Source organism: Sturnira hondurensis, unplaced genomic scaffold (genome assembly GCF_014824575.4).
Source record: "Sturnira hondurensis isolate 20B ecotype Veracruz unplaced genomic scaffold, ASM1482457v3 Scaffold0022908, whole genome shotgun sequence".
Classification (NCBI taxonomy): domain Eukaryota; kingdom Metazoa; phylum Chordata; class Mammalia; order Chiroptera; family Phyllostomidae; genus Sturnira; species Sturnira hondurensis.
In genome coordinates, this window is record NW_028095539.1 from 5287959 (window position 1) to 5299029 (window position 11071).

The 11071-nt window shown below is 59.9% G+C and overlaps 1 protein-coding gene across 1 annotated transcript; it reads right to left on the reverse strand.

The window, feature by feature from the left end:
- Positions 1–4215: 4215 nt before the first annotated feature.
- Positions 4216–10440, reverse strand: CUNH9orf50 (chromosome unknown C9orf50 homolog). Its single transcript, XM_037036892.1, has 7 exons — positions 9942–10440; positions 9581–9674; positions 9366–9515; positions 6661–6911; positions 5074–5242; positions 4708–4882; positions 4216–4416 (listed from the first exon to the last, which is right to left on the reverse strand). Exons 1-7 carry the CDS (start codon positions 10438–10440, stop codon positions 4309–4311), a joined length of 1446 nt encoding a protein of 481 aa, XP_036892787.1. The 3' UTR covers positions 4216–4308.
- Positions 10441–11071: the final 631 nt, after the last annotated feature.

Below are 11071 nucleotides of genomic sequence, written 5' to 3' on the forward strand. Positions count from 1 at the left end.
GCAAGAGCCCCTGGCTGGTGCAGACCATCTGTTGTTTACGGCACACTGGGAGGGAGTGGCAACAGGACCCAGAGAGAAAGGGATGCTGGGGAGAGGGAGGTCCTGGGTGGGAGTTAGGTCAATGGCAGTCGAAGGCAGAGGGACTGGAATGAGCAGTGGGCAGCCTACATGGGGGGCACAGGGCACACGTGTGTGTGTGTGTCTTGTCTAGGAGGGCAGGAGCTGTTCCCCTCGCCTGTCAATGGCCTGCCTGGGCCCCTGCCCACCCAGGCCCAGGTTCAGAACCGCCGCACAGCCACAACACAGGACAGCAGCAGTGGCCTCCCTCCCCACACTTCCTGTTCCTCTGTCCAGGTCTGGCCATGCCCCTGCCTCCCTGTGGTGGGAAGGCTCAGGTGTCCGCCCCACACCCCGTCCAATGGGTTGGACCCCCTCCGTGCCCCCAAACCCCAGGCTTCCCATCATCACTAGTCACTGTGTCCTGTCTGAGTTTTGTCCCCCACTAGACTGTAGATTGAGGACAGGGCTAGTCGTTCTAGTGTCCACTGAGTGCCCAGGGCCTGCGTGTATGTGGGGCCCAGTAGATGCTCAATGAACGGCCCGCAGATGAGCCCACGGGGCAGCTCCTGTCCCCAGAGCCCTGCTTGGGCTGCCTTCTTGCGGGTTCCACATCTTCAGTGGCTCTACATGGCATCCGGGGTCAGGCCCCTCTCTGCCCAGCCCTCACCTGGAGGCAGCACTGCCCTGTCCACTCCCTGGGTCCAGCCACCGGGGCCTCCACCCTCCGAGGAAACTTGAGGCCTCCTGCCCCTCTGACCCTTTGCTCTTGACACTCTACCTCCAATGTGCACACCCTCCCCCAATTCTACTTTCTCCAAAGAACCCCTCTCCCTCTCTGACCCAGCCCCTGCCACCCAGATGCCCACGTGCTGGACGATGGACCACCTTGCTTGTCTTTTAGTGGGATACGTGGGCTGCTGCCGAGGTGCTGCCACACAACGGGGTCTCCTCCTGCTGACCTTCAGTCCGTACTCCGACACTTAAAAATTATGGGGCCTTAAGGAAGACTTTGACCTGCCCCGACTGGTGTGACCTGCCCTGACTGGCGTGGCACAGTTGGCTGCGCATCACCCTGCACATGCCTGGGTCGCAGGCTCCGTCTCTGAGCAGGTGTATATGAGAGGCAACCAGTAAAAAAAGAGTTGTACCTCTGTGGGCCTCAGTTTCCCCAGCAATGAATGGATGTACTGAGAACGCATGTGTGGCTGAAGGCTGCGCACTGGTAGAGGACGCAGCCTGGCCACGCCTGTGCCTCCTCTGAGCTTCAGTTTCCTTATCTGCTGCAAAGGGGATAGGACACTCCCTGGCCAGCCCAGCGGGTGGAAGGGCTGGGGAGCGGGGAGGGCTCAGGAGAGAGGAGCAGCGATTTTCCTCTCTCCTTCCTGCTCTCCTCTCCACCACTCCCAAACCAGACCCAGCTCCCCCTGCCCCCAACCCATGGTCTCCTCCCAGGTCTGCGCATGGACCACGGTGATGGTGGGGAGTGGAATGGAGTGGGGACTAGGTTAGCTCAGAATGAGAAGGCGGAAGAGACCTGTGTAGGGCACACCTGCCTTGCACCCCAGAGATTCTGAGGTGGTAGGGACCCGAACCTGGCCCCAGCTCCAGCTGTGGAAGGCTATGTTCCTGGCCTTCCAGCTATGCTGCTCCCTGGAGCCTGGGGAGAGGCTGGCCACGTGCCAGCCTGAGTGGGAATGAACCAGAGAAAAGGACCCTGTTGGGAGCCCTGAGAAGGGGTGAGAGCTGAGAACCTGGGAACATCTGGGAAGGGGTCCCGCCCCCACTGCAGCACCCCCTGCCTGTCTCCACACCTTCCTTCTGGTCACCCAGTTCAAGTTCAAGCTCTGCCTGAGTGGGGGAAGGGCATGTCCGTGACTAGAGCTACTGAGGATGGGGAGGGGCTGGGGGTGCACCTGGGGCCTCCCAGGCAGCAGGCGGCCCTGGGAATGTGGGGCTGGAATCACTGGGAGATCCTAAGTGTGTGTGTGGGGGGGGGGTATGTGTGTGCGCCATCTGTGGTGTCCCTAGTGCGTGTGGTGTGGGTCCGTGCATGAGTGTGTGTGTGTGTGTGATGCCTTTGAAATGTGTGCATGTGTGTCTGGCGTCTGCATGTGTGTGGTGTATCTGCTACGTGTGGCGTCTGTGGGTTGGGCTGGCATCTCCGTGTGCGGTGTGCTTGCTGTGTGTGCGTGTGTGGTGGTGCGTGTGGTGTGTCTGCAGTGTCCCCTGCGTCTGCTCAGGCGCTGAGTGGGATGTGAGGCTCGGAGCTGCCGCTCAAGGTCCTCTTGACACAGAATCCATGTTTGTCAAAGGGGAAAAGAGGAAGAGAAGGGAGGTGAGGGGAGGGTCAGGGGCAAGGGAAAGAAAAAATGAAGGGCTGGGGAAGGGGCGCAAGGGAGGCAGAGGGAAGCAGGAAGGGGCAGAAGGTGGCCACTTGCCTGGATGCGGCACCTCTACTCGGCGCCCCAGCCAGCCCGAGCCTGTGGGGGAGGTAGAGAGTGCCCCCCATTCCCACCCCTTCCGCAGGTCCCTGTCCGAGTTCCTTCCCTTTGCGCTCGCCGCCTGCGGGACAAGTGCGCGGCTTTGGGTCCCTCCCCAGATGCTGGCAAAGATTTTCCAGGGGCCTCTCCACCCGTGTGTGCTGCACGCGGGACTCGGTTTCGAGGGCTCGCTGCTTACAGCTCTGTCGCAAGCTTAGCAATTTTTGGTTAATCAACTCAAGATGAGAAAGAGAAGCTGCGGGACCAGCGGCCACCAAGCCCTCGTGGGCGGGCAGGTGGCAGGCGGCCGCTCGAGCCGCAGCGAAGCTCGGGGCTGGAGGCGGCGTGGGGGCGGGAGGCACCCGAGCGGCGCGAGGGGAAAAGTTTCCGACCCTCGGGCGAGAGGCGGAGAAGTTTGGGCTGCGCCAGGCGGCGCCAAAGCCAGGCCAACACTGCCCCCGCGTGGGCGCAGGGTGGCGCGGCAGCCGGCGGCCGAGTGGGGGAAACTGAGGCTGGGAACCCGCGAGAAGGGCTCCGGAGGTCACCGGGAGGAGGTGCGGTGGAAGCAGGCCTCCTGTGAGACCCTCAGTCTCTCTAGGAAATGGAAATACTGTGCCAGGATTGGGCGTGAGAGTCCAGAAAATGGTGCGGAAACAGTCATCCCAGGGATTGAAATCCCACTCCAGGCCGGCATCTCCGCTCCCACACCCAAGGGGGTGGTAGCTCTGTCCCCAACCCATGCCCTCCAAGGTTTGTCCAAACTGTGCCTACACTTGTCGCCTCTGTTTTGGAGCCAGGGTACTCTTTCAAACACGGATCCCCATCCACAAGCTGTCCTAGCCCTGAGCCCCCCACCGCTTGCCCAGCCCAAATCCCACCCTTTCCTCCACATTCATCAGGGTGCCCGGGTATGGATTCCTCAGCAGTTTCCTTACTGGCCAGTAGGTGGCGATAAAGACCCGGATCCTGGGTCTGGCCAGGGGTCGGGGCTCAACCTGGGCTTCAAGGAGTGGAGGGGGCTCGAACTTTGTCAGGGTGTTGGAGCACTGTTGTGGCAGGGCCACACCTGGAAGACAGGCATGTAGGGTGGCACTGGGGGGTCAGTACAGAAGTCAGATTAACTTCAGGCAGTACCTGCCACCTAATCTTTTCATCACCTCCTGACTTGGTTTTGAACACTGCCCACGCCTCCCCTCACCACAAGGAAAAAGAGGCTGGTGGGGGCCCACCCACCCAAATGCTGTGAGCAGGGACACAGGGTGAGCCCAGCCTGGGGGACTCAGAAGATGAACGTTTGAGCTCATATAGGGCCCTTTTCCCTCGGCCTCAGTCTGGATGCCCTCGCCCCACAGAGGCAGGTCAACAAGCAGCCTTTGGTTCGTTCCACCAGAGATGGAGGCTGGGGGCAGAGGTCAGGCCAGAGGTCACACCTGTTTCAGGTGTGGGTTGATCCAGATGGACAGAGGCTTGGACCCAGGTTTGAGGTGTGTGGTGGAGTCTCTCACGTTCCAGAAGAGGGATTTACTTAGAACAAACTCTGACCCCTGGGGATGCCTTGCCCCGCCCCCCGCCATCAGCCTCATCTCAGCTGTGACCCCCCAACCCTCCCCACGGTCTCTGCACCCTAGAGATCAGCAAAACCAGGCACCTGAAGAGGCTGAGACCTGGCAGCAGGTTCCAGGCACTGGGATGCACATTTATTTGTGGGCCGAGGAAGGCCTCTCCTCACCCCTGGCCCACGTCCACACCTGGCCTTGCTGAAAGTCTTTCATTGCTCAGACTGCTGCCGTGTTACTGAAGGCAGGAGGAGCTGGTATCCCTTCGGGCGGCCTCGATTCAGGATCGAGTGCAGCTCCAGGCGAGGCAGGAAGGACTCCTAGAGTGAGAAAAGGGACCAGCTGGGGCCTGGGCGGGGCGTCCCTGGGCAGGAGACTGGGCTCCTGGGGCCTCAACACTAGGGGGCAGGAACTCTACCCCATTTCAGAGATGAAGAAACCAAAATGCAAAGACAGCCTGCTCTTATGGAGCTGGGGTCTGAACCAGGCAGCCCGGCTAGAGAGCCCACCCCTCAGCCACACGTGTGGGGCGGCTTTACCTGGCACTCGCCGCCCCCGCCCCAGCATCGGACTGAGGTGCTCCAGGTGGCTGGCTGCCCACAGGTACTCACTAGTTTCTGGCTCCAGGAGGAAGGCGATTTGCCCACCTGGTCTAGAATGCGGTGGGTACCCAGAAAGGACTTGCCGTCTCTCAGCTGCCTCTGGGTGGTGGCCCTGGGGATGTAGGGCAGGCTGCTGTTCATAGCGGTGTCCTCAGAAAGGTAGTCTTCCAGCTGTGGGGTGGGCCTGAGGGGGACAGTAGCCTGTGAGCTGCGTGGAGCCCGGGTCACAGGTCCGTCCGTGTCTGGCAAGGCCCTCAAGGGCCCAGGCCCATGGCCTGCCCACGGCCGGGCGGACTTTGGACTAGGAGCTCTACAAGCTGAGGAGGGGGAGCCCTGGCAATGCATGGGAGCCCCAGCCCCTCCCCGAAGCCTCACAGGCTGGGGCTGTCCCAGCTGAATGGGGAGCTGGCTGCGGCCTCCTCCTTGGCCTGGGAGTCCAGGGCTTTGGGCAAACTCTCCACCCATTTCCTGACGCTCCCAAACGCAGGCTCCAGGGCTGCCTCCGGCTGGGTGGCTGGCCTGTGCTCGGTGAGGTCCTGCTGGACTGTGGGAGAGAGGGCACCGTGAGAGGCTTTCCTGAGGGAGGGCGCAGCCCCCCCCAGCTCTCCCCTCTTCCCTGTGGCAGGCAAGGCTGGCAGATCCGGTCTCCATGGAAACCCAAGGCTCCCCAGTGCCTTCTGGCTACCTCCAGAGAAGGTTCAGGTTTTAAAACTCTCTCATGTGACTGTTTTTGCCTTTATTACCCAATCTTCCCCCATACCTCCTCACTACTCCTGCTCCAGCCCCAAATGGCCCCCCTTTTCTACCATGGGAAGGCTAGTCACCCCACAATAGAGGTTCAGGGGGTATGGATTCTCCCATGGGGATGGAGGGGTTTCTGGGGGGCTGGGAGAACTTCCTGCCCAACCAACAGCGGCCCTTCCGACCAATCAGGGATCCCGAGGATGGAAGTGGCTGGGGAACACCCGCAGAGCCCCAAGTCTGGCACCCGGGGGTGCAGGCACAGTTCCCCTGGCCGGCGGCTGGCCAGGAAGCTCTCCTGTGCCCCACAACCGCCATTTCTCCAGGCACCTCCTTCCCCTCTGGGCCACCAGTGGCCCAGGCCCCTCTGGTGTCTCTTCTTGGTGGCTGTGCCATATGCTCAGGCCCTTGGTGTCCTCACCAAGCAACCGGAAGTTGGGCAAAATCACAGCTTCTTTGCAGCTTCTTGGGACCCTCAGGGATGCCCCTGAGTCGGTGATAGTCCTGATTTTTAGGGGGCTTTCCCTACAGCTAGGCTCTGGGCAGCCATTTCCTGAAGCTGCGCCTAGTAGGTGCTCACAAAAATAGATGCAGACTGTTGACCATTGGAGGTTATAGCCCCCAGGGTCCCTGCTGGACCTTGAGGAGGAAAGCAGCCGGGAAGGAGGAGAAAGGGAGCTTCGGTGACCTCCACTGGAAACCACTCCCCGGGGGACAGCCTATCCCATTCGTTGTGGGGGAGCCGACAGCAGATGTCTGCCGCGGACCCCGGCCTGCTGGTTCCCAGCTTCTTTGCCAGACCCAGTGGTGCTGGTCTTCCCTAATCTTCTGGAACTTTCTGGACACCCCCTCATCCAACTCTGCTTTCGCAAATACGGGAAGAAGATGCTCTGGCGCCCTCCCACCATCGCCAGCCCCTGCAAGCCGTCCAGGAGCCAGATAAGGGAGGGAAGGCTGTGGGTGCTGGTCCTGGGGTGGGCAGGTGCAGCCTGTGAGAACCTTGTGAGCAAGAAGTCCCTCCGCAGTGGCAAGGTCTGGGCAGCCATGGTTTCCTGGTCCAATGCTGTGGCTGCTGCCTGGTGCCACCTGCTCTGGGACACTTCCACGGGACCTGGGACCCTCGACTTGGTCCTCGAAGGTCACCCTGACATCCTCTGGAGGGGCCAGTTCAGGTGCCTCCTCTGCGGGCCCAGCAGCCTTTCAGCCTTTGCGGGCCGGTGCCTTCCTCCCGGCACCCATGGCCGCAGGGTCCGCTCTCCCAGGTGCAGGCTGGAACTCTGGAGTTTGGGGCTCCCTGTCCCGCCTGCTTACGTGCACGGCTGCGCTCCCAGTAGCGGAACGCCGTGTCCCATGCAGTCTCGTCAGCGAACCGCACTCGGAAGGGACTGCACCGCCTGTGGTGCCCCGAGCTTTCCTCCGAGGAGCTGTGGGTGAGCTCGGCCTTGAGCTTGGGCACCCCGAGACCGTGGGGCCTGCAGAAAGAGGCGAGAGTGGGGTGGGGGCTGGGGCCCAAGCCCCCTGGGCCCCCCTCCACCCCAACAGCTCACATCCACCAGACTGGAGCTCACCATGTGACCCTCATGGTCACGGCCGCTGGCCTTTCCCGAGCACTTCCTGTGTGCCAGGCACGCAGCCCACAGCCCGCAGCCCGCAGCCCCACCCAGCCCGCACACCTCCGTGACATATGGTCACTGTTCCCATTTTACAGATGAGGAAACCGAGGCACAGAGATGTTTTACAACGTGACCTAGGTCACGACGCCGATGAGGAATGGAGCCAAGCCTTGAATCCTGGTTCCAGAGCCGACTCTCTCATGTACCTAGGAGTGTTTCCGCAGAGGGAGCAAAGGCAGGATCTCAGGCGCCACGTGGTTCTGGGTTTCGATCTCAACTCTTTTGAGCTTTGGTTCTCTGATCCGAGCAGTGGACCCCAGTCCTGCCCACCAGCCAGGGCTGCGAGGAGGTGAAATGGACGGCAGAGCACCCCGCCGAGGGTCTGCAGGGCCAGAGGCGAACATCTCTAACTGGGAGCTGTTCTGCCTGTAATCACCAGCCTTGATGATGCCCCCTCTCAGCTGCGTGCTCTCTGGGGGACAGCCCTCGAGCGTCCCCTTGTAGTTTCCCCTTTAAATGATTATATAGTATAGACACGATAATAGCATCCTTATAAGGGTTTGGTGAGTATCAAATAGCTTGTGTGAAGCTTCTAGCCCAGGCTCAATGTGCTCAACGAAGGGGATCTGTTATTGTTACACGTATTGTTACTAATTTTGTCCTCAAGGCCAAGGCCGCAGGAGGGCCTGACTGATCCATCCACGGTTCTGTGACTCAGAAAAGGCCATGTTTGACCGTAGGTACATACGCATCGCTACATCTGCGCCTGTTCATCTGACCACATCTTCCCCCCTGTGTGGACCCAGAGGGGATGCTTTGCATCAGCCCACGAAAGAACCTGGCAGGCAGGAGTGTCCAAGACAGCGCCTGGCTGCAACCCTCGGACCTGCTCATCGCCAGCCATCGGCATAGCAACGCCCGCTCCATGCTGGACTCAGGGCTGGGCCAAGGCACCCCAGCTCTGCCCATGCTCTGAAATCTCAGCTTCTCCTCTCAAAGGCTGCTGGAGCCTGTTCTAATGCACCCACGTTCCCCCCACCCCAAGGCCCACCAGGGAATCTTCTGCACTGGAAGGTGCTTGAGTACTAGCTCTCGCCTATGGAGCACCGAGAATGTAGACGTCCCTGCCCTTCTCACAGTTGAGCCCTTGAGAGCCGTACATCTCTTTATTGCGTCTCGCGAGGAGCGGCGTGTTTATCTGGCCGGAGTGATTTAAGTTCCTGGGCTGGCAAATGTGTTTCGTTTCTGGCTCCTACTCTGATGCATCAGCGGTGTCTGCCTGGAGCACGGTGTCAGTGGGGAGAAGTGCTGGGAGCAATTAGTACTGTCTGCCGTGGGTGCAGGATTAGAAGGAACGGTGCCTGCGTCGTGTATTTCCTCTGGCTGGTCTGTAAACTCCTGCTCTTCGCTGCACCCTTCACCCCTGTGTAAGCCCATTGAAGCTGGAAGATGTCTTTCTGCATTCGTTCCCTCCTCCATCAGAGTTATGGTTTCTTCTCCTGCCTCCATCCCTTATTTTATTTCCCCCCAATATTCAATACAAAATAAGACGTAGTAAATGTTAGAGGAAGAAATGGATGAATGGATGGTGGAATGGGTAAAAGGATGGAAGACTGGTGGGTGGGTAGGTGGACGGCTGGATTAGTGAAAAGGTCTGAATGGAAGAACTAGGTCTTAGGAGGATGGTGGACGTCGGATGGGTGGATGAATGACCTTGTGGATGGCCACGTCGACTTGCAGATGGCTTGATGACCAGATTAGAGGTGGCGAGTACCCCGGATTTGTAAGTGGATAAAAGGATTTGCAGGTGATGGATCTACCCTTTGGGTCCACGGACAAAATTGTGGCAGTTTGTGGATAGGTGAATGGCTGATGGATGGATGGATGGATTCTTGAATAGGGTGCAGAAGACCTCGTTCCCAGTTAAGATGTATGCAAGGTGGATGGGTGAAGGGGAACATGAAATTACGAGTGGATTTGTGGGTGAATTATGAACCTGTTGGCAGAGGCCCTAATTAGTGGGTGGATGGAGTCATAGATGTCGATGGATGATTCTGGAATGTGTTGAGAGAAAGCCCGATTCACGGACGGGTGTTTGTAACGATGGGTGAGTGGATGGTGGGGTGGGTGGGTGGGTGGATTCCCAGGTGGGCTATGAATGCTTTGGCAGAAGGCCCGACTCAGGGACGCACACGCAGATGGATGAATAGATGGATGAATAATAGGTAAATTCATGGGTGAAAGGCAGAGGAGAGAAAGGAAACAGAGAAATGCTTTCTCCTCCCTCCCCACCCCCATCCTCCCAAAGCTCACCTGTTGGCCTTTTTGACCTTGATGAATTGTTCTAGATCTCTCCTCAGCGGCCGCAGGGTAGGTATATGATCCAGCGAACTCTTCTTAAGACTATTCTGGAATTGCAGTGACCGGCACCTTGAAGACAAATAGGCCACATCTGGCATGAGTGGTCAGGGTCCCCACCCCAGCGTCGATGGCAACCCTGTCCCCCTCAGCAGGCCCCTGACACTTACCGCGGGTGGAGGAGGAAGGAGCAGTCGGGACTGGGAGGAGAAGGTCCCCGGCAGCACCCTGACACACCCCTTTGATGTGGCGATTTTGAGGATGCTGGGAGCCAGGAGGAGATGGAAACAGCTGTGGGCCTTTGTTTGGGGACAGCCCTTACATGGGTCTTCCTAGTTCTATCGTCTTGGGCCTCAGTTTCCTCATTCCTACAAGATGGGCAGTGGTAGACTCGCCCCCAAGCATGGTTGTTGGAACTCTGCCAAGAACTCAACTAACATTAGCCTCATTCTTAGAAAGGTGAGGGGGCCTCCCCACCCGAAACGACTCAGCCCCCTCGCTCAGCTGGCTGGGGACCTGGCAGGGCCTCACTCGGTGGTGGTGGCTGTGGTTGCTCAACCCACTCTGCTCCGAGCTGGTTCAGGAACTCCCGGAACCTGCGAGGGAGGAACTCTCCGAGGAGCGAGCCCAAGGAGCCATGGGTCTTCCTGGCCGAGCCCCTCCAGGAATCCTCCCACTCTTCAGGTCTGGGGTGTCGGGGTGGCAGCAGCAGCGACCTCAGCCCCGTCCTGCTCCGCGCCGCCCGCGGGGCCATGGTGGGCAGAGGGGGCAGGCGCAGCTGGGTACTCCAGACATCCACCCCCGGCTCCTTGGGCGAGGACTCGGCACTGGAGGCCGGCCACCACTCGGCGCTGCCCCTCGAGGCCCTGGAGCCCCGCGATCTCCACGCGCCAGGCGCTGATCCGAGCTCACGCGGAGGCAGCCCAGGCAGCCCCGGCGGCCCCAGGTCTCTCCTTCGGCGCGAGCCCTCGCCAGAGAACCCCTTGCGCGCCACCTGCTGGGCTCGGAGGTTGGGGTGACGCCAGGGCATATCGGGCCTGTGATCAGCTCAGGGCATCCTCACGCCAGTGGGGGCGCGGGTTGCCGTGTGCAGGGGCGAGGAGGACACACACCAGCCCCCAGGCCATCGTGCCCAGGGCGAGGCGGCGTGGTTTGGGGGTAACATCCCGGGCTCGCCGGACACTGAGCGGCTTCCGACTAGAGCTCGCCCAGCCTCTGTTTCCTCACTTGGAGGGTGGTGACGGCAAGAGCACCCACGTTTTTTTGAGTTGCTGTGACGTTCAAATGAGCCAGCACACGTAAATGGCTTAGAATAACGTGGGGGCACATCGCAAGTGCTCAACAAACACTAGCTGCTATTCCGATGAGGATTTAAAAAGAATTATTTAGAATTTAGCCTCAGCCCCACTACTTATTAGCTTTGTGACCTGCAGCAAGCCAGCTGACGAACTCCTCTGGGTGGCCTCGTCTGTGGAGTGGGGATAGCAGAGGCCCCGCCCCCTGGTGAGTGAAGTAGCCTCAGGTCACGTGGTAGGGAGCATTTCCCTCATTGGAGTGTCAAGTCCTGGAGGCTGATACTGTTATTAACACTCGCCCCTCCTGCTGGGGCCTCCCCACCCCCGCGTGGGGGTGGGGAGCTCGTGGAGAACGCAGATGCCCCA

Excerpts from the sequence above, each read along its gene's own strand:
- CUNH9orf50 (XM_037036892.1), bottom strand. The coding sequence starts at position 10,440 with ATGCCCTGGCGTCACCCCAACCTCCGAGCCCAGCAGGTGGCGCGCAAG. Across the intron at positions 6,912-9,365 it reads AAGGTCAAAAAGGCCAACAG|GCCCCACGGTCTCGGGGTGC; the intron begins GTGAGCTTTGGG and ends CTCTTTCTGCAG. Across the intron at positions 4,417-4,707 it reads CCTCCTGGAGCCAGAAACTA|GAGTCCTTCCTGCCTCGCCT; the intron begins GTGAGTACCTGT and ends TTCTCACTCTAG.